We start from the raw sequence: 22812 nt of genomic DNA, 5'->3' as shown, positions 1-22812 counted from the left end.
AGCAGCCAGTTCAGTAAGCCTTTAATAATGCCATATGATATAAAACTGGTCTAATTTAGTTTTTGACAGTAACAGGCCAGGTAGATCAGAGGAAGGAGTAGACATAATAGAGGTTGACTTCAAGAACGCTGTTGCCATGCTGCAGGTGAGAAAACCACGATGCAGGTGAGAAGGTGAATGTAACACTTTGGAAACCCATCCTCAGCAGAGTGTGCAGTGCAGCTAGGGGTGCTTCAGGGATCTGGGCTGGTGCTGAAACCCAGCAGCTGTTTGGATGGGACTAAGCAGACAGGACTTACAAGTGCTTTGGAGGCAGAACTGCGATTGTAAATGAGCTTGACAACCTCAGCAGCAATTTGCAATCAGTGAGATGAAATTCAATAAAGACAGAAACCAAATGTGCAATATGAAATGAGCACTAATTGGGGAAGCAGCAGGACTGCAAGGCTGGCTGGGGCTGGGGATTGCCTGTGTTGCCACGCTCTCACAAACACGGCAGCTGTGCTTTTGAGTCACAGCTGTGGAGACAAATCCGGGGAGACGCGGTGGGGAATTACCCCATGAGTGCAAGTGGGGCTTGAGCTGGGCTGTGGATGCCAGTCTCAAAGGAAGAGTCATCTCTGCTGTTACAGAAGAGATTGCAGCGTAGCACAGAGGTACTGAGTGCTATTAGCAGCCTAGTTATCTCAGGACTTCAGCACAGATTAATTTCTCTGTTTGGCTTACACCTTTCAGAACTGGTTTGGAAAGTAACAAATTAAATTTAGTACAAAGCTGAAGAGCAAAAGGAGGCTTTGTGAGGAGGTGTAAGAAACATTAGCTCAATTTGTGATTCATTCCAAAGCATGCTATTAAAGAGTAAAAAAAATGTCACAGGCAACATGATAGAATCAGATTAAACTGAAGAACATCAGCTCTGGGATAGGATGCAGCAGCTGTTTAGTACTAGACAGCAGCATTCAGGAGCAGAACAGAGACATGAAGGAGATTATTCTAATCACTAAGACTGTCAGAGCAGAGTCAGGATGGCAAAAAGTAGTAACTGGCATAGAAATTAACTAGAATAAACAAGCACATTCTTGTAAAACAACATAACTGTGTTTTCTGATGAGGTTAAATGGTCAAATCTCTGGTCCTCAGCCTGGCTGAATGAATAACAGTTCTCCTATATGCTGAAGCTTTGGCCTCTTACTGGCTTGTGGGAGCTGAGTCAAATCAGCTGAGGCTGATGCTGTTTTCCTGCTGTGTCAAATCAGGAGCAGCCCAGTTCCTGTTGAATGAGAAAAAGCTGAGAGATGCAGCCCTAAAGTGGGGCCCTCCCCAAGATATTAAGCCTGAGGACCCAGGCCTGTTGTTCCTGGCTGCATCACCCCTGGCAGCAGGCTGAAGTGCTGCAGCTGAGAAGGGTGTATTGGGCCCTCTCTCTGTACCCCTATCTGGTGCTGGTATTGGGGCAGTATTACTGCATCCTCCTTGCAGAAGCAGGGAGCTGATGAACATTTCTTTCCTGAGTCAGGTCTCCTTTGCTCCTGCTGAGCCCCTGATGGCCCCGTGCATTGGAGGGACCAAGGAATGTCTTAAAAACCTTATGTATAACCTGGAAATGTCCTCTAGAGAAGATTAATATGTTGGAGCTGCTCCACAGCCTGTCCTGGCGGTAGTGGGAGTATAACAAGCACATAAATAAGGCCTCCTCTGCATGGCAGCTTGGTCTCGGCGCAAACTGGGGCTGCTTTGCTTGCCATGTATCTTTGGGATGCTCTGGCAGGCATCCTGGTGCTAGGTGATGGCTCGGGGTAACCTGCCAATTTGTTAAATATATTACCCAAGAGTTTGAAACAAATCAGCCATGGGGTTTGGCCATGGAAGAGGTATCATGATTTTCAGTCAAGAAAATGAGAGAAATCCATCACAAAGACAGTGAAAGCCAAGCAGTGAGGGAGATGTCAACTGATAAAGGGCAGCGTGATATTAAATCATCCCTCACCTTTCACTCTTGCACTGATTTTATTCTTTGTTGCCAAGTTACCAGGTATCTGCCTTGTTCACATATATATTCCCCCACCCCACTCACCCTGTCTCGATTCTGGTTGCCGTCAGGTTGTTTCTGAGCAGGCTACCAGTGCCTGGACCATAGCTGTGAGCTGAAAGCTTGTGAGCCCTGGAGAAAAGGACTGCAAAGACTGCAGCCACTGCAGACCCGACTGGTATTCGAGGCGTGCCGTGAAGGCAGGATAGGTCAAGATAGCTCTCAGGTTCCTGTCTTAGCAGGCCACAAAAGTCAAGTAGTTTGTTCTGCTGTCAGAGAGGTTSATTGCCTTTGATTAGTGCTGTTCAGAGGGTTCGGCTCTCCACCASATCGCTCTCTGGGCTTGCCAGGCTGTTGTCCTGCCTCTGCTCAGGTCTCTTGAGCTGCAGGGCCAGCCTGGCCAAGGGCAGGATCCATCTGATCCCTTTCTGTGCCTCCATAAGTGAGTCACTGGTGTTTCAAGTGGCTCCAGCATGCAATGGGCCTCTAATGRTAGTGCTGAGGCTGTAGGGCTGTGGGTGACAGCACAATATAAAAACTACAGGGTCCGAGTCACCAAAAAGCTCCTGAGCAGATYAGAGACTGGTCTGACTTTCAGGCTGTAAGCAGAGTTTGCAGAGCTGGTGGGGAAAAGTGAGTCRTTTAAAACTCTGAGCATGTTTGATGCTGGACTGTGCTATGTTTGATACTGTGCTATGCTTATAGAGTGGCCATGCGGAGCCTCAGCTGGGAGCCGCTGTTTTTGAAAAGTGGAATATATTTGCATGATTCATAGATGGAGGAGCTATAGGTTTGAATGCGACTGAGCTGGATTCCTCCTCTGGCCGTTCAAGAGTCAGGCATCAAAGCAGCTCATTTATGCCAAATATTTTCTGCAGTTGTAACACAGCAGACTTATATCCATTATTGCCTATACATCAAGCATTGAGGCCCTGTTGTTACCTTGACAGTAATTTAGGTACGTTCTTACTGAATAGAAAGTATCTGACAGAGGTTGCAGGGTTCATCTGATCCCAGCTCAGAGATAACTGGGCTTCTGCTTAACTTGAGTGCTCCTCTCCAGGGGGTACTGACTTATCAAAATTACTGTCCGTGCACCATGGAGAAGTTTGCTTTGAACATCTGCCTGTCATATCTACCATCAGACTGTCTGTCACTTCAGTGCTGGGAGTCCAGGTTTCCTGTGATGGTTATTGATGGCAGCTCATAAATCCCCACGCTACGAGGARTTGCTTCACTGAGAAGCTGGGGCTTCATTTGGAGGGTTGTGTATGTCCTCTTGCACTTCTTTGGGGTGGGCATGCAGGTTTACAGGGACCATAAGTAGAACAGCTGTTAGGATCATTGGTTACTCTCAGCTCTCTATTCTCCCCAGGGATCTGCAGCTGAGCTGAGGGGAGTGAAGGAGGGTTCTTAAATTTTCCTCATTTCAGCCATTTTCAGCTTTCCTTTTTTCCCCCTGTCTGTGCCCCTCCCTTCCCAGGTTTCCTGCTCTCAGACCCTGATTTATGTCCCTTTAAGAAAGCGGCTACATCTTGTTCTTTGGGACTGTGTATCAAGAGAACTGAAATGCCCTTTCTCATTATCTGAATGCTTATTAGCAGCAAGGATGAAGGTGTCTGCCGGGATTTGCAAGCAGCAAAGACCCTGCAGGTCCCTGATTTGTTTCTAAGTGACCTGCAGAAGGTATCTTAGAGAAGCAAGTTTATTGTCAGGAGGCTCCAATCCCTCACTGAGATCATGCCCCACAGTGGAAACTCTTTTTGAGGGCTGCAAATCAGTGGTTTGAAACCCCTGCTCCATGGTTCTGAACTGCTCATGGATGAATGTGGCGGGGAGGCAAACAAGGGGTACTACCATGCTACAGCCTGGCCCCCCGGGGCACCTCAAAGAAGGGAGGGGAGTGCTGGGGCCAGCCTAGGCAGCATGAGAAGTGGCATCTGGGGCTGGCAGGAAAGAGGGGGCTATCCACAGTGGGGCCCTCACTGGTTTCTAAGCACAAACAAGAATACTTCTTTGATCTGCTTTTTGTTCCTAGGCAGTTCTTGATGCCATAACAAACCCAAGCAGGTGTCCCAGCACAGAGCACTGCACTGGCGTTGTGTTATATGCTCTTTAGTGGGGTTCCCATTATGGGTTAGGTGGGTTCCCATCAAAGCTCCGCTTTCTGCTTTCGGGACCATGAGCAAGTTGCTGTATTTCCTGTGGATTCATTGAATTGTGAAGTGTCACGTTCTGGAAAGTGCCACTGCCTTGCTGTGTTGCTGGAGATAAAAGCAGGGGTGCTGCTATGGTTTTGAGTGAGGAATCAGGGGCCAGAGGCATAGCAACAGGCTTGCTCTGTGAGCTGTGGGAGCCCAGCATGTCCTGACACACTGTATGTCAGTGAGCATCTAATAACACTTGTCTGTCACATGACGAATATTAAGCCAGTATCAGCCCCATCAAAAACACCAGTTTGCACCAGCTGCCTGACAGTGTCAGGGTGGTAGCTTCCATCCGGGTGCTGCTGGATGAACACATGCCCTGAGAAGAAAGGTGGCACCTGCTCTCCACAGAGGGGGCTTGGCTGTGTCCTCATGAGTGTCAGTGCAGGCAGCGCTGGCCTCCCACTCCAGTGCTGACCTAAGGCCATGTCATGGGCCGCCAAGGATGCTGCAGCTTTGTGGCACACTGATGCTCGAGACACGCATGGAGTCAGGTGGCAGCTCTCTGGGTCTGGGCTGGTGGGCTGATGGCATTAGGCAGGGAAGGTGACTTCTCACAGTACATTCAGCTGGAGGTAGCACAGGGCCACACTTGCTCTTGCTCCAAGTTTCTGGGGTCTGTCACCAGGCTGCCCATGGCACCAGGCATCCCTGAGCAGGACTGGGACAGTGGTGTCAGGCTGCAACTGCAGGCGGTAGAAGGAAAGAGGCAAGCAGGGAGAGCAACTCAGATGCTCAGCTTGTGAGACCTATGAGGCTGTCTTTGCCTGTAAACAACAATCTGTAGGCTGGTGGGATGAGGGCCACCTGGGCTGTGGGGTGGAGAGAAGCTGTGTGCTGCTGGTGAGTCTCTGGGATGGGAGATGCAGCTGGAGCCTGCTCTGTAATCCTTACCCCCTAGGACCTGAACCAGCAGGATAACTCATGGGACTAGGAGCCTCAAGGAGATGTGGGATTTCAGTCATCCATTCCTTGGGCAGAAAGTCCTGCCCCAAACTCCAGGCAGATCTGCAGCCAGTGCTGATCGCATGCCATTCTGCTACTTTACAGCACCATGAAGCTGCCCCAAGTGTTGTGGGAAGCCCTGTACCTATTTTAGGATTCTCCCAAAGCATCAATAACAGTGCTGGTCTGACCCCATTTTTCCCTCCCCTAAGAGTGTAAAACTCTAAATCAAAACCTCTAAAGTCCTTCCTAGCACTCATGGCCCACCCCTCCATCTGGAGCATCTGCCAGCTGATATGAGGCTGCTGTTTCCAGCTGAAAAACTGAAATAGCTTGTTCTTTTCCATGATTCCCTTGGCAGAGGAAAACAAGCCCATTTGTTTAGAAGCTCATAAAAGAGAAGCTTAATAGTGGAACATTCATAAACTAGTTTGTGTTTGACCTTCTCCACATTACTGATGGTCTCAAGTTCTTGTCCAGGCATTGTGCTTGTCTGGGCTGTCAGTGGCATTTTTGAAAAACAGCCTCACCCAGAGTAATTTGCATTGCTCGGCACTCCTAAACTGATCGTTCAGACAATGTCATCTTTGCTACACTGCAGCCCTGGCTATGGTGTAAAGGTGTGATGCATTGACAGCCTTGTAAAACAGCAATTGCTCCTAAAAAGAAACCTGGCTACTAATTCCATGTTGCCTTTTTTCCCTAGATTAATTGATGCTGCTCAAGAAATGGGCATTTCCCAGGCTCTTAGGTTACTATGTATTGATCTTGTGTCAGTGGGGAGAAGAATCATGCCCCTAAATTAAGGCAAATATATTCTATGAAGCCAGGCAATTAAATCTTCAGTGAGTGTGGGTCATGGAGGGCTGATACACTTAAAAGAGAGATTGTTCTTTTTCAGAGACAGTAACATCTCAGGCACAATGTGCAAGCTAGGATAGCTGCCTTTATTTATGCCTAGAGGTAGGAAATTGGGAATACCTTGGCTGGAGAGTGGGACCTCAAGTTTCAGGTGTAGATTCAGAATTTGTTCCTGGCAACTGATATTTTGAATGGATCAAACTGAAATCTTGTTTTTCACTTATGCTTTTGACAACTGGAGAAGGGAAGGGTTCTCCAAACTGTGGCTGTGGCTGAGGCTTTGAATTCCAGTCTTGAATTACAAGTTGTCATGGATGTCTGTCCATTTCCCAAGCTCTCCCCTGTCTTGAAGTCTCTTATTTTGCTTCAGTCTGAAGGCATTCTTCCTCATCTTGTTTTTTACATCTGTAAAACTTCTGCATGGTTCCCCAGTCCAGACCAAGGATATCACAAACTGCTGGACGTTGAGTCCTACAGAGATACGCCAGCATGTGAGACCACCTGCGACACGTGCATTTGCAGACTGCCCAGCTCTCCATTATGTGCAGCTTCAGATAAAATCCACCAATTCGTTGGTGTGTGATAAGAAAGTACATGTAGCCAGTTGTTACAAAACCTTCCATGCTCTTTGAAATACATTTTTATAGGGTACTGCTGTCCGATTTAAACTAATTCCTAGATTCATATTGTGAGCATGGCACAATGTTGAAATAATATGTCTCATCCGGCTCCTAAGTGGTGGTAAACAAGACACAGCTGGCAGGAGATAGGCAACTAGTTTGGTCCTAATTTTCCCCATATTCCCACTGTACCTGTTAGCATAAAATGTTCCCTTTCTCTGTTTTTTTGCTGAAGACAAAAAAAGGGAAAAGAAACATAAGGCTGAAAGTCTCCGTGGTGGATTCAATGTGGGAGTCCAGGGTGCCAGAGACTGCTCACTTCAGCACCAGAGAAGACAGGAACGTCATGTTTTATTAGCCTTTGCAAGCTGTAGCAATGACGAGAGTTAATTGCAATTATTGGGAGATAATGTTAAGTTAACACATTTACTTGAGTAACTACCATTGTTCCCACTGGAGTCAGATGAAATGTGCATTATCATGCAATGAGTGATGTGGCAGGTCTGTGTCACTACTGCTTTAGTGCCACAGGTCTGCACACTGCTCCAGTGGGAATCCTCCTGAACAAGGCCTAGGGTCTGCCTCCCTCCATGCTTGCCTTTCCCATTTAGCCAGCCTTTGCCTGGCATTTGTGTCAACGCTCCAGGACAAGGAGGTCTGTGTAGGCACAGCGTCCAAAGCAGCTGGACTGGAGTGGGCTGCCCACACCAAGCTGTTTTGTGCTGCACATTTCATTTCCCTGTGTTTCTCTTGCTTTACCCTCGTGGTACGCTCCTCATCATATTGTCTGTGTTCCCATCATTTCCTTTTTGATTACTGATTTGACTCTGTTATATTATTATTAAAGCCCAAAATGTTGGAAAGCTCTGCAATGAAGTGTAATTGGTATTTTTGACAGCATTCCTAGCTTTGTGCATCAGTCTGCGTTAGACTGTGATTTAACACCTGATTGTCTCATTATTTGCAATATGGGGAAGGGGAATTAAGGCTTCTGAGATGAGCAGTGCTGGCTCTGAGCCCTTTCTGGTCCAGGTCAGCTGGAGCCTTGCCAGGCCCTTGGGAAGAACTCGCACCCACAATGGGAGACAGGCTCTCACCCCACGAGCCTCTGCAGGACGGGGAGAGTCCCTCAAAACAGCAGACAGCTTCTGCCCATCCCTTACTTAAAAGGACAAAGCCACTGACTGCAGATGGTAATTCTGTGCTGAGGCTGGCTTTCTACAGGACCTTTTCTTTCTGTGATTTCTCCAAGCATTGTTCTTCTGCTGAGAGCATGTTCTCGCCTGATTAATCCCCTTTGTGTTCTTTGCCTTTGTTTCCCAGGCCCATGTGTTTGATCTGAGTGTTAATAAGTATGAAGCTATATGCACCCAAGTAGTGGTGGCCAAGAAGAAAAACAAAATAACCCATGTCCAGTTTAACCCTGTCTACCCTGTTGTCATCATTGGAGATGACCGAGGCCACGTTACCTGCCTGAAGCTCTCTCCCAACCTGCGCAGGATGCCCAAGGTAAGGACAATCAGCATACCCCTGACTGAGGCACGTAATCACAGCGGGTCTCGTAGTGCCTCTTCAGTGTCCCTTCTTCTGTACAACAAGGCTGGCAAAGCTCCCCTCACTTGCAAGCCACTTAAGATTACCCCAAGCATTTTAAGTAGGATATCTGGGATGTCAGATCCCTGCCCTCTGTTCGTCTCTGGAGGCTCAGTTCCCTCCTAGGCAGGAGCAGGGAGTGGCGGGAAAGGGGTTTGCTGTTTGTGGGATAATTGTAAGTGAGAAGGTACTTTCTCACTGTGCTCCAGGCAAGCCCATAAGCTCTGCAGAAGTTCACATCTTTCCAAAGCTCACATCTTTTATGAGCTTTGAGTTTTATTTGCAAAACTCCTTGGAACCAAGTGAAAGAGGTCCTAACCCCTCCCAAGTCCTCCTACAGAGTCCATGCTGCATGTCCTCTTGTGCTCCTGGATCATCAGTTTGTCCTCTGACCACTGTACATCACCCCTTCTGTAAATAAGCAAGTACTGTCTTTCATTAATGAGAAGATATGGGATCCTTGTCTCAAATGACAGGAATGAGATGCACAAGCCCCTTTCCCTTTTTGCAGCTGGCCATAAAGGCCAGTCATGCAGGATGCTGACCTCCCCCACCAGATTCCTTTATTAGACTTTCTTTCTGGGCTTCAGCCATCCATGAGCTGTATTGCTGTAAAAGGCAACCCCCTTTCTAAGCCCGTATAATTCCCATACCCGGTTGTTGCATTTAATGGAGCATTTTCAGTTTCAGGCTTTTTAGAATTGATCCAAGAAAGCAATCTCTCAGGATGATCGTATTTTATTTGTATATCCCCAAAGGCTTTATATACTCTGCTAACCCTCTGTATTAAGCATGGTCTTTGGCCACAAACTGATCACCCTGGTGTCAGTCCAGAATGTTTTGACTGATTTAAACAAATTCCTTCAGCTGGACACTGCCGGAAATGAGAATCTACCCTGTGCTAAGAGAATATAGAAAACACAGCAGCATGGCAGTCTGTTTGGGGACGGGGTGAGGGAGCCGTGGAGGAGAATGTCTCATACACTTCAGGCTTTTTTATTTCCATCAAAACCACGGTCCAAGACCATCAGAGCTCTCAGGGCTGCCATCACTCTGGCTCAGGTCAAGTTTCCTCGTTGATTTATGTGTCCTTCCTGGTCATGTGTCAGCCACTGTGTCTGTCACTGGCCCTGGTTTCACAAGGGTTCACCAGTGGAGACTGGTCACACACACGAGCATGGCTGCTCTCCTCTACGCTGAAAGCAGCCAGCTGTGCAGTTAGCAGCACCCAACAAAGTGCTCCACGATGGGTCAGAAGGAATTTGAATGTCTCCTTAAAATTCTGATGGCCAACAGCAGCACTGCATGCAGGTATGAATGTTGTTATCTCTTAAAATCCTGTCCCTTTGCAAACTTTCTTCAGAGTTGAATTGCATGTTGTTGACAAGGCCATTTAAGGTGTGAGTTCAGGAAAAGCACTATCACTGCCGACCTTAAACGAAAGGGTACCATATCCCAGGCAATGTATAAATGGGATGGAAATGATGGAGTTTACTTCTCTGATGTTATTAAGCTGTCTTCTACTTGCTTGGTTAGGTTTGAAGGGACATTGAACACTGAATTAAATGTKTCCTCCACATGTAGAGAAGGAGGAGGGATCTTTAGACATGGCTGCTGATGTGTGCAGGTCCCCTGGCTAAAGCCAGCTTTTGTGTAAAAGTGATGAAAAACCTAAAGACAGGTGACATGCAGTGGCAGTGGCAGAGTGGTGGAGGCAGACTGGGCCCAGCCAGCCCAGCTGCCTTTTTGTGTCATGAGCGGACAGGTGAGTGGGGTCACTGATCCCATCCTATGTGGCTGATGTGGCACCTGCAGAGCCAAATGATGGTGTCAGGGACACTGCGGTGTGGAGATTAGCTGCTGTGAGAGGGCATCTTAATAGAGGGCAATCAAGCCTGGGCAGAACAGGCAGTGCCATCCACTGAAATACAACTCTGTGTGTTTGGGCCATGGCAGGCATCCTCCTGTTCCCCTCCTCCCTGTGCCAGTGCCTGCTTCCATGTCCTTAGCAGCAACCCTCCCAGCCATGACTGTGAGGGTATCGTCTCACTGTGGGGATCCAGGTGTGCTTTCAGAGTATCGATCCCAGCTCCTTTGGAGGTCAGATCAGTGCACTCTTTAAACCCTTGCGCTGCGCAGCCAGTTTTCCTCCGTAAAATGGCTTAACTCCTCTGTCTTGTTTGGCAGTGCCCAGAGCTGGATTAACATGAGCAGAATATCCATAGACACTTTTTAAAAGCGCAGAGGGTCCAAAACTGTGCAGAGGACAACCTGGCTATTTCCTTGCAGATAGAGAAGCCTGTTTGTGCCTGGGTTGGTACTGGGTACCACAGTCTGGCCTCTCTGGTACTTGATCCCTGCAGAGGCCTTGGGAGAAACCTGTTTGAACCCCAGGAGGAGAAGCTGCAGCCGGTGCTTCCAGAGGTAGCAGCCTTCTCCACCCACCCTGCTGTCTGTGCTGTCTGGTGACGTTTCTGGTGGCTCTTTTGGAAAGGGGAAGGTGCCTTTTGCTGAGGGTTTGGCAGAATTCAGCATGCTGATGGGACATGGCAGCCGGGTGCCTCATCTGGGTCTCATGTCCCTCTGTTTCCTGCCAGTGTCAAAGGGTTTGGCTGTGAAATTTCTCTGCCAGCTTCCCACACAGCTGGGACAGCTGCTCTTGACAGGTATGACTAGCAGACTAATCACCCTGGTGAGAGAGAGCTCTTAATAGCCACATGTCACTCCAAACCTGCTTTCTTCCCCTAAAAATAGATGTGGTGCTGTCTGCTCCATGTTCTGCAGATTCCTTGGCAGTAGGTGGGATTCCCAGATAGGGCTCACCAAGAAGAGACTGAGCTAACTTCATCCCACTGGGATTTCAGCCGTTCTGAATTTATTTTGGTTTGTCTACTAGTTAAAGCCGGTGAGGTGGATTAGTAGAAATGGGGAGGATGGATTTGTTCCTCTGTTTGTGTCCTTGAGAGATAGCAGGGGAGGTTCAGCAGCTCTTAAAATAATTCACAGGGTTGATCTGCAGCTTAATTAATTCATGTTTGTAAAACACTTTGGGATCTTTCAGAAGTTTTAGTTAATACTTCAAGTTTTGCAGTCAGTAGCATTGGTGCAGCTCAATTTATGAGCACTTGGCAGAAAAATAAGCCAAGGGGGAACCTTTTTGAAAGCACTCAGGTTGCGTTTTCAGAAGTGACTTTCACCAGGACAGATAGTAAAAGCTTCAAAAACAGCCTAAGGTCCCATCAACTCCTCATGAGTTTTGGCCTCCTAATTCATTCAGTGGCACATGGGAAAAGGTGCCCTTGATGAGCACCCCAGTCTTCAGAGGCAGCTGGGGACAGAGACTCTGCCGCCTATTAGACACTGGGGTTGAGGGCACATCTGTGTGCAGGGAGCATACAGAGATCCCTCTGCTCGTGCCAGGCGTCGGGCATCCTTGCTCCACACTGCCATGCCAAGCCGTGCCYGGGTGCCAGATGCGGCACGCTATGTAACTCCGGCTCTGCACTGGTGCTACACCGCGCCGCCTTGCCGTGAGGCCCGTTGCCTCTGGGACTGTGCAGTGCTGATGGGGTGAATCTGGAGTCCCATGGCAGAGGATTTGCAGTCTAAGTGCCACCAGCCCAGTCCTGCATTGGAAGTGCTGCCCGTCTCCCCGAGCACACAGCCAGCCCCGCTCAGGCAGCAGGTATTTTCCCCTGTGGGGAGCACTGGTGAAACTGGTTTGGATCCTTCTGCTTGGAGCTCAGAACTTGGGTAGAAATGCTTGCATTATTTTTAGATGGAGCAGTAAGAACAAGTGGCTCTCTGCTGTCATGCCGGCCACTTTTGGACTCCACATTCTCCTTAAATAYTGTTGGGCAGGAATTGTTTAACTAATAAAATACTGTTCTTAATTTGTAATGACCTTGGTGGTTGAGTTCACCTGAGAGAAGCATTGCTATAAGAAAAATGAGTTTGGGGCAGAGCTGTTTAATTAGTAAACCTTTCTGGCTTCTTTTCATTTGGGGGTTGGAGGAAATTAAAGCTTTTTGTCATCGCAGTCAGAAGAATGTAGCTGCTCATGAACTTTGGTTTGGTTTTTAAAAGCTGCTAGAATAGCCTGGCACAAACTCTGTCAGTGCCAAAGGCAAACAGGAGAGAATCAAAATAATGTAAAGAGTTTTTAGAAATGTAACAGTTGGGAGGGCACAGCTGAAGAAGAAAAGAAAGCAGGTCAGAGAAAGGTTATAATGAAGCATTTGTTGAGTCTAAGAAAAATTCCTTGGCCCATATCCAGGCTCACAGCCAGGGAGGTAGCTGGCCTCTTGGTCTGATGATTATCTTGGAGGGTCTCTGTTCCTGCCACTTGCTTCTTCATATGCAAGTCACTTCTTTCACTGTCCCTCAGGGACAATCAAGTTACTTCCCAGAGAGTAAATCTTTAGTGACAGGATCTAGCTGTGGTTCAGACTCTTTGTGGCTGGGAGTGAGGATCTGGGAGGGATCAGTCAGGATTCAAGGGGGCTGAGAGTGGGAAGATGCTGAGGTTTTCAGGAGGGTAAGATGAGAAGGGTGTTTGGGGAAGATTGATAGAAGTGTGGGAAGATTTAGGGAGGCATTAGGAGAGGGGCTGAAGGCTCTTCTCCAGCCTACCCCCCCAGCACTGCCTTCTTCGCAATCTCCTGGGCCCAAGGCGCCCCCTCCTCCTACGCCCCAGCAGGGCCCACAGTACACAGTGCTTTTTGGACAAGTGACCCTGTTTTTGTCCCTGTCTCTACCCTGCTTCAGGGGGGATGCAGCTCAGGTCCAGAGCTGGCACTGAGCTAGGACAGTGTGAACACAGGATCTGGTGTGATCAGCTTGCTGTATGCCTGRTCCTGAACCTCACTGCTTTGTAGCCGTGTGTTGCCATGATTTAGAGTGACAGGGAGAAACTAGGAAGAGTTAAGGACCATGAGTTTCTGTTCTTCGTGTTTTCCTGTATTTGTGCAAGCTGTTTCAGTAACTGTGTGGGATGAACCAACTAGCAGTGGGAGAGGGACCTAAGCTCTATCACTTCTGTCCTGTGAGGTGCAGTCCATTCTCACACGGGACTGTCTGTATTTGCAGGAGGAAGTGATAGATTAGATAGGCTCTACAAGGTCATATCAGTCTTGGACTAGTGAGTGGTTTAGCACCGGGAGAAGTACATTTTATCTTCAAACTTTTTATTTTAACAGCTCTCAGGTATTATCATTCTCTCTGAGAGAAAAGTGCTCATCTCTCCTTTCCGAACCGCTCAAAAACCTTGCTCCTCTGGTGGTGTTATTCCCAATCTCTCTGTTTTCATGCAAACTGTTCCTCTATAGTTGAGATTCACACAGTCACTTCTGTGTAGCTTGAGTGATGCCTGGGTTTCCTTGCGTCTCTTCAGGGTGGGCTAATTGTGCAGTGACCCAAATGCACAGAGCACAAGCAGTGCTGGAGGAATTTGGCCTTGAATGCTGCTGTGCATCGTGTGCCTCATGTACATCAGGATTGCTGCCTCCAGATGTGTCTTGGCCCCCTGATAGGGAGACACATGCAAATAGGCTTGGGTCTTGTAAAAACTGACCCCCAGCTTGACAGCTTTGCTTCCTCTGAGATTTGCAAATGCTTTTTGATTTCCTTTCAGTCACTCCCCTGTTATTTAGGCTACTTGCATATCGCTGCTCCCTGTACTATTATGAGAACAATCGAGCACTGTGGGGTGGATCCGGGACTCATGAAACCCTGCTTCTGCCCTTTCACAGCTTTCACGTGTCACCTGTATAGGCCATTTAAGGGCAGATGTTTTAAATAGTCAGACACTACACCTCACTGATTGGAATGAGAGAGTAGGTACCGGTTTGCTTTAACTCTGGAGCTTGCTCCCTCAAAATCTTCATCTTCTGGTGGCTCACCTGAGTGATATGGAGATGCTAACACTGCCCCAGGTCTTTGGGTACCCTGCAGGCTGTGGGGAACTCAGGTGCTGTAGCCATGAGCTGCATGTGCACTATCCCAGCATGCCACTTCCCTGCGAAAGGGCCAGGACTCTCCTGCAAGTCCATGTCTTGGCCTGGAGTTAGGATCATGTGAACTCTTGGTGATTACCTCARTTCAGCACTTGCCCATTCAGGTTTATATTTGGGTCTGGGCAGAACTGTCCCTGGATATYAGACAGCATGTCTGGAGGGCAGCATTTTGCACCACAGGGAGAGGAACTCGTGAAACGTGCTTGCTCAACGGCCTCATTGGGTTCTTTCCACACTTGTCCTGGCTTGATTTGGACCTTGACACACGAAGAAGAGGTCCTGACTCCTTCTTAGCAGCAGTGCTGGTGTCTGTGAGCACATGCTTTCTGTCTCCTCTCCCAGGGTTGACCATGCAGGTCAAGTTCAAGTTCCAAGTTCTCTCAGCTGGAACAAGCTATGAACCCTGCAGACCTCAGGAGAAAGCTCCTTTGGGGTGTCCTCGTCACAGCGGGTGATGCTTTCCACTCTGCCTACAGAGACAGTGTTCAGCTTATTAAAGCAGCATTTGRTCCGTCTTGTATCTTTTGAGTCCTGGATATTTGTTGTCTGTGGTCTTCACCCTCTCCTGGTATCTCATGCCGTAACCTTCCATCCAGACTAGGGGAACATAAACTGTTGCTGCAAAGAGGAAGGAATAGTTTGATCTCCTCATTTATGGTGATTAGGACATTGGTTATGAGCAGTAAGAAAGACTGAGGTCAGAGAGTTGGGGAGAGGGATGAACTGGGAGGATAGCTATGCCCTAGCATTGACTCCTTGGTATGGGAAGGAAACCCAGCACTGGAGATCTTTAAGAGCAGGTTAGAGGCACATCTATAGAGACAGGCTTAGGTTGCTCTGAGCCTGCCTTGGAGCAGGAAGGTCCTGAGATGGTTACTGTGACAGTCCCCGCTGTCTGCGCATGCTGGTCCTAGCGCACACTGAAGCCAGCAAGAGGCAGTACCACTTGTGTACAGCTTGTGAGTGCATGAGCGACATTACTGTGTCCTGCAGCCATTTTGCTAGGTAGATCTGTGACTCATAACTATAAGTCAACATCTGTTGAAGGGAATGCTGATATTCATTGACAAAACAGACTCTCCTCCCCCTTCTGCCCTGCTCCTTCCCCTCAGTCCCTCACTGCCCTGCCACTGCGCTGGGAACCCCACTGCCAGGTAGAGCTTCACAGCCCCCCCAGAGTCCTCCTTCCTCCRCTATCCCAGATCAGGATATTTCCGAATCTGAAGACTTTGGTTATTTGTCTGGAGATCCTGGACGTATCCACTGTGCACAGAAGAGTGGCTCTACAGCACAAATCCAAATATCTGAGAGTGTCACACCGCAGGTAYGAAGAGTTCTGGATCTGGACAAAGATGTGGCAACCTTAGACACCAATGCTGCTTAGAGAGCTAACACAAACCAGCCATCAGTAGATCTAAAGGGCTTGAATCTTCTCTCATGAAATCAGTTTTCTTTGTTTCCAGTGAAATTACTTCTGTTTTGCATCAGAGTATGTAAAAGGAGAAAAGAGTCCTGTGTATCTGCAGTGTTTAGCTGGACCTCAAGGTCAAAGAGCCAGGGGGAGGGGGATCTTCTTTTCTCTATTCCTAGTCATGTGTCTCCAACCTTGTTTTTGTTGTGTAATGTGCCTTTCACTGATCTCTCTCTTTGGCAGTTGGTAGAGAGACAACATCAGCGTATTTGCAGGTTATTTTAAGCTGAAGTCAATTCTCAGTGGTCAGGATGAAGTGCATTTAGTATGTGAAGTAGAAACACTGRTAATTTGAACAAGAGAAGGTCCCATTTTGGGAGAATTCAATAGTACTTATAAATTATTTCTCAAGTGCAAGGCTCATCCTGTGAGATGCTGAGTGCTGTCTGTGGGGTACTGAGTTCTATAGCCTGGGGCTGACTTTGACTTAATTGTTTCCTTTTTGAAGATCTGTACAATAAAAGGGTTTCCCAAGTTGGAAAGTGAAGGAAGACTGTTCCACATTGCAGTGCTAGGGGCTTGGAGAGAGGTTTGGGGAAAAAGCTTGGGGGATTTGTTTTTGTGATCAATGATAGTCAAGTCACTGAGCTAAACATCCCTTTTCTGAACTAAATCTAATGTGTTTCCRTCAAATTTGCAGTTCTCTGAGTATTCAAAGGTAACTGGAATCTGAATTTGGCCCTGTAGAATAGTTTTGGCGAGGTTCTTATTTTACTCCTTCCTTTGTATTTCTCCATGCTGGTACAGTTATGTTGATATAAGAGGTGCTTTGTGTGAAGGCTTTGCATCCTCTTCCTTGTGAACAGGTGTGCGTACTTCAGTGCCCACCACCTCAGGGCTTTGTGGAGCCCGGGCTGACATGCTCCCAGGGCCCTAGCAGGTCGGACTTTGCTCCTCCACAGCTTGGGCCGTCGCTCGCTGCCCTGGGAAATGCCTCGTATACGAGACTAAGGAGCCCTGCTTCGCGTCTTCAGAGGACTTGCTGTGGGCTAGATCTGAACACCTGTGATTGCCTGAATGTGTCCTTTCAGCTTGCACAGCTCGTCCTGAAAGCTGAAGTCTCTGCTTTCTCCAGAGCCTTGGCAGGAAGCTATTTGGCAGCAGAGAAGTGGGCACAGTGTAGCATTACGGCAAGAGAGGCACTGCCCTGCCTTGCAGTCTGTCTGGCTTGCCTTTCCTCTTCCTCCCTGTTTCTTTGTTGTAGCCATCCTCTGTGGATTCATTTCTATGCGCATGACTTAAATCCTCTCCAGAAAATTGAAGGCGCCTTAGAAATCCCTGCTTTTTGCTCAAAGAATAGCCACAGAACAAAGGCAGAGCCAGTGTGCATCAAACTGAGCCCCGTGGGAACGGGCTGCTTTCAAAGCATGCCTCGGCAGAGCCAGTGAGGCAGACTTTTTGGGACACTCATTCACCGAGTAATGTCTGGATCCATTTATGCTGCCCTGAGAGCAGGTTTGCCAGCCTGCAGCCTCTTCTGCAGAGGCTGTTCAGTGCTCAGCCCCCTGCCATAACTGATTAGGGCTCCTTGCTGGCAGAGGTAAYGTGGATGCTTATCCTGCAGGTCGTCTGAGGATGAGCCGCTCTTTCAGCAGAGATCCCTGGACAGCTATGAGGAGTGCAGCTATTACTGAGAGCTGGCTCTGCCCCAGGGGTGTGGATGAGAAAAGCTTGTTAGCTTGGCCCCTGAGCCACAGGTGCATTTGAAGGGCAAGGTGATGCTTTTCATGAGGACGCRGTGTAAAGCAGCGGCTGGAGCCCAGGAGACCCAGCCCTGGTCCTGGCCTTGGCCTCTAAGTCTCCTTGGACGAGTTGCAGCTCCTCTCCACGCTTGGCACCTGTGTTGGTGAAGTGGGATGATGACATCCATCTCCCTGGGAGCTGCTGCGGTTGAGCAAGGTGTCCATTATCACCATGGACCTGCTCCCCTACGACCTCTCTTCTCTGTCCTTCACTMTAGCTGAACTGCTGAGTGCTTTGGGGACATGTCTGTCGCATTCATACCTCAGGCCACCAGCTGGACCAAGCAGGCTCTGTGGAGGAGAGGAGGAGAGTAGCCGAAGTTCAGGGTGTGCTGGTACCCCTGTCCCTTCAGGGCCCAGTACCTGGCAGGGTCTCCTGCCTCCCTGCGGTTGTCCATCACAGGACARTTGGATGTCACAGGCCATCAAGCCCAAAATTTCAGATCAGGACAGCCAGATCCCTGGGGAACTGATGAAAATAAGAAAGTGGAATGGGGCACTGAGAGATCCTTTGCTTTGAGCCTGCAGACACAGCGCTGAAGTGCATGCTGTTGTGACTCCAGCTGTACTGGCCCTSTGTGACCCCTCAGGGCAGTTTGTCCAGGCAGGCAGAGGGGTGAGAAGGGGAGGATGAGAGTGCGGGTCCTGGCATGGGGCAGAGAGAAGAGGTAGCAGTAGTATGGGTGAAAGGATGGGATGGCTGTAGAGCTGGATCTCTGGGGAAGCAAAGAAAAGCAGGGACCCATGGGTGTCCAAGACAGCAAAGCATGCAAAATCCTGGGACACAGGTGAGCAGCTCTCCATCAGCTCTGCACCTTCACAGGGATGGATTTGGCCTCCATTTGTCCTGGTCATGCAACTTAGGTGGAAAAAKGTAACTAATTCTCTCCAGCCCCTGGCTGTGCGGTGGCCTGGGCACCTTTCCCTGCAGATTCGCTCAGCAGGGGTGGTAAATGGGACATTYTCCTTAATTTACAAGACCCTTCCCAGTCATGCTTTGCTTTGCCCCAGTGACCCCAGCAACTCCCCAGGCAAGTGCAGAGCTCAGAGAAGGTGGCTGTGCTGGGATTTTACTCTTCTTCAAGCTCTTTGGCTTTTCTTTCCTTGTAACATTTGCATAACTTGTCCCTAGGCATCACCTGGGTGCTTTGGGGCACTGCCTGTCACTGCAGAGCCTGGTGGCATCTGCCATGGTGACAAAGGCAGCAAGTTAGACAGGACCCGGAGTGGGAGGGGATGGGCTACAYGAGCCAGAGGACCGGCTTGAGATTTGGCATATCCCTGTAACTCCTCCTGAGCTCCTGCCAGAGCCTAACAYAGCCTTCCCCAAACAGCCGGCCGGGGTTCGAAAGGGCTGAGGCTGCTGGGGAGAACACAGAGGGCAGCTCCCTTCTGGGGCAGTGTGTTTCTCCCGCTGTAMAACACATCCCCAATACTTATGTGTAAAATGCCCTTCGCATCCAGACTTGCCCTGCATTTGCTGACACCGGGTGCCTAGATTCACAGTCGTCCCTGCCCCTGCGCACCCTGATGAAAGCGCTCACGCTGAGTTTATCACCCAGCCCCTGCCAAGCCTCTCCCCCCCTACACGCTCGTGCCATCTACCAGCCTCCTCTGAAAGAAAAGAAAGGGAGACACCTGTGCTGGCAGGCAGGCCAAATAAATGTTTCTTGCTCAAATTAATTTGAGAGGCTCAGTGGGGAATTGTTTAAATGAGAGAAGGGAAGGAATCRTAGATGAATAAAAAGTCTCGCTGCTCACGGTGATGGAGCTGACGCAAAAGGATTATTTTTATCCTATGGAGAAAAGGAAGAAAAGAAGAGTTTTCCGAAGCAGACGAGAAGAGAGGCTGCGTTACAGTCCTGCTGGCTTCAGGAGCTGCAGCGTCCTCTGCAATCAAAGCACGTCAGCAGCTCCAAGCCTTTCCCAGAGGGAAACTGTTACAMTCTCATTCATGGACTGTTTCCTTGGGATGGGGCGCAAGGCTCCAGACATGCAGGACAGCCTTGTGGCGAACTTTCCCTGCTCTCCCCTGCTCTCCCTTCCCATCTCCCAGCAGGGAGCTGCCCCCCATCCCGCTGCTCCTGGTGTGAGGTTAGTCTGAGCTCCTCACTGCCCGCGGGGTGCTGGTAAGTCCTTTTTGTTGTTATCCTCCGGACTGTGTCCCATGAGCTGTGTCCTCGCCGCGTGGTGCCCCRTCGGTGCAGCTTTCCCACCACCCTTCCTGGCGCCGAGCAGAGCACAAGGATTGTTCCATGCATCTGGCCTTGATGCTCCCATTTCTTGTGGTGGGACAGCATGGGCTGTTTCACAGCARCACAGGAGTGCCAGATCCCAGCCAGACGGGAATCCCTCTCACCCCAGTCCTTTTGGGAGAATGCTCTCTCCCCACCATCCGGTGTTTGTGCAGGGAACTGTCCCTGCTCACACGCAGTATCTTGCATTTATCCCTTTTAAAATCACCTCCTGGTTTTCCAAGCTGTATCTCCAGTCCATCAAGGTCATTTCAAATTCCCATCCTGCCTTCCTGAACACCTGCAGCCTTCCCATCTGTCGCAGTGCCCCAGCATTAGCAGAAACACTGACCAAAACGAGTCCAGACCATGGAGCCTGTGCACCGCACACAGCACGTCCCTCTGGGCTGACAGCTCTGGGTATGGCTATCCAGCTGGGTCTTATGAGCTTGTACCCATTTTATCTAGGCCTTTTGCCTCACTTGAAGATAAGTACATCAAGGCTGGCAGTGGCAAAGTCTTCCTAAAGTCAAGATAAATGACATCATTGGCTTCTTCTCTACCCACAAGGTCTATTATCTTGTAGCAGAAAGAAATCAGATTGTTCAGCATGACTTTTCTGGTACAAATTGTGTTAGCTGGGATGCATCTCCTTGCAGTCACTTACAAACAGGTTGTTGGTTTGTTCCACTCGTTTTCTGCAAAGTGAGGTTACACTGAGAGGCTAGCATTTTCCTTTTTTAGGATAGTTACCACATTTGCCTTTTTCACCTTTCCAGTCCCTATTGTCCTCTGATATCCTCCAAGATCAGTGCTTGGGTTTAAGTCCATTAGGTTGAGCCAATTTGAAGACAGCTGACTTACCGAGGGACTGGGGCTGTTGTAGCCAGGACATTCTAACACTGTAAGCAAAGCAAGGCCTGTGGGCAGAGATAACATCTTTTATTAGACAAATACACCTGGGAAGAAAAGACAAGTGTGTGCCCTAAAGCTGGTGTTTTATTTTCTAGATATATATTAGTTGAGCTAGTAAAAGGCATTGGTTTGCCCCGCCAGCCTGTGCTGCCTGAGTACACTCTAACCCACAGCTTGCTCAGTGGGAGCAGAGATCTCCCCACTTTATTTCTGGTATCAGCTGTGATATCCCGGGGATTGGGAACTGCAGGAAAGGGGAATGGATCCCCACTGAAGGATCCTATTGAGCCAGAAAAAGGCACTCAAAAACTCTCATTTTATCTGGCCTGGGCAAACCATAGGGCATCCAGCAGGAGTGAAAGAAATATTAATTATTTAGTGTCTTTCATGTCATTTTAAAAAAAAGGAGAGCTGAGGGTGCTGCACAGTTAGTTAGAGTTCATAACAGAGCAGAGCCAGGGAGCAAAAGCCTGACGAACTGGGTTTCAATTACAACTGCTTATTCAAGGAGAAAAGCTGCACTGTTAAAGCTCTGCAGCCCAAACAGCTCCTGCAACCTGGGGTCTGGGAAACTTGGGCTGCAGAAGGAAAGGCAGGTCCAGCATGAGAAACCTCTGCTCATCTGCTGGCCACTGCCCAGGCCCCCGCAGTGAGGAGAGCTTGTGGGAGCTCCAGCCTGAAGTAGGGTTTCTCAGGATGGAAATCCTGGGAAGGCCTTAGGGGACAAAACCTCCCAGAGGGACCTGTAGTCTCAGCGGCCAGGCTCTGGCTGCCTTTGGTGGGAGAAGCTGCAAGTCACATCCCACTTCCCTGCGTAGGGAAGTTTGGTTCTTCAAGGTATTCGTGCCCTGCTCATATCCAGGGAAGCATTGACAGGCCATGATTTCTCTGAGGCCAGTGCTGTAGAAGAAGTCTTCTGCAAACAGACAGATCTTCATTTTGAGTCCAGGTTAGCCTGAGGTATAACTCCCAAGGAGTTTGCCGAGAGTCCTGAAAAATCACATTTACACAGTGGAGACCTTGTGGACAGGCTCACACATGCCGTCTGGGCACTTGCGCATGGCTGGAAGTATTACAGAGGCCAGAGAGGGAGGCAGGAGCACTTGGCAAGGCAGGAGAGGCCGAGAGCGTGCACCCCTACACCAACTCCTGGGGCAGGGATGAGGGCTGGAGGGTCAGATGTTGTAGGTACCCACTGGACCACGTGGGGAGAAAAGCAACAAGACAAGCATGAGACCACCACTGCCTACCTAGGAAGAAAGGGAGAGGACTTAGAGAAGGGTTTGGCGGCCCCCTTAATTGCTCCAGCCCTTGGTTCCCTCATCTCTGAACTAGCTGTAACAGTTGTCCGGGCTGAGCAGGGGTTTCCCAGGAGCAGGACAACTGACTTCTCCCCCCCATCCCTGCTCCTCGCCCAGGCTGGATTTGCTGGCTGGGGTTTGTTGGAGGAGGCGCAGTCCTGTGCCCCCAGCCCTGGGCTCCCCGCRGGCTTTGCAGGGGCCGTGTTTGCCTTGTGGGTGAAGCCACTCRCTATAAATTGTCCCTGCGCTGCCCTGAGAGCGAATAAGCCCCGAGTCAGTAAACAGCTTGGGCAGCCGGGTTTGAAAGGTGCCGCAGAAGTGCCAGACATTTGTATGGTGTGGTTAAGGGAATTAGAGGAAACTTAAACACTGCGACTGAGCGATTTCCCCTGCTTAGGAAAGAATTGTTTGTCTGTCAACATGAGGCCTCTTGAACATCATCACRCTCCCCACGCACTTATTGCTCACTTCATAAGCTTTCAGCCTTGCTTTGCAAGTGGTGTTGAACTCGCTCCTGTGATAGACACCGTGTCCTGGTGCTGGGCATTATTTACAATCTGAAAGAATAAGGGCCCGACATGGCCGTTCTTTTAAAAATAAGCACCCAGTTTAAAATAAAAAGCACTGCACAACGCCTGCATGGCTTCAGCTAAAGGGAGCTGGGGCTGGCAGAGCTCAAAAGGAAACTGCGGGCCGGGATCTCAGCCCTCTGGAGCTGGGCCTGACGAGGTTCAGCAGGGTATGTTCGCCACCAGCTCCTGTCGATAGTTTTGTCAGTGCTCAGAGGGACAGGGAGCTGTCTGCAGTCACATCTGCAGATGATGAGAGCGTTGGTGCCAGGTAAATAGTGCTGGGGATAAGGCAGTCTCAGAGGCCAACC

General features: G+C 49.2%; 1 protein-coding gene across 1 annotated transcript in view; it reads left to right on the top strand.

The window, feature by feature from the left end:
- Positions 1 to 22812, top strand: part of DNAI1 (dynein axonemal intermediate chain 1) — a 145136-nt gene that overhangs the window by 106327 nt on the left and 15997 nt on the right. Inside the window, exon 19 of the mRNA XM_026083736.1 lies at positions 7986 to 8171. Within this exon, the coding sequence (XP_025939521.1) occupies positions 7986 to 8171 (186 nt within the window). The remainder of the gene's footprint in view (positions 1 to 7985; positions 8172 to 22812) is intronic.

Source organism: Apteryx rowi, unplaced genomic scaffold, assembly GCF_003343035.1.
Source record: "Apteryx rowi isolate R43461 unplaced genomic scaffold, aptRow1 scaffold_612, whole genome shotgun sequence".
In the NCBI taxonomy this organism is placed as follows: Eukaryota; Metazoa; Chordata; class Aves; order Apterygiformes; family Apterygidae; genus Apteryx; species Apteryx rowi.
This window is presented reverse-complemented; position numbering and strand designations above follow the sequence as displayed.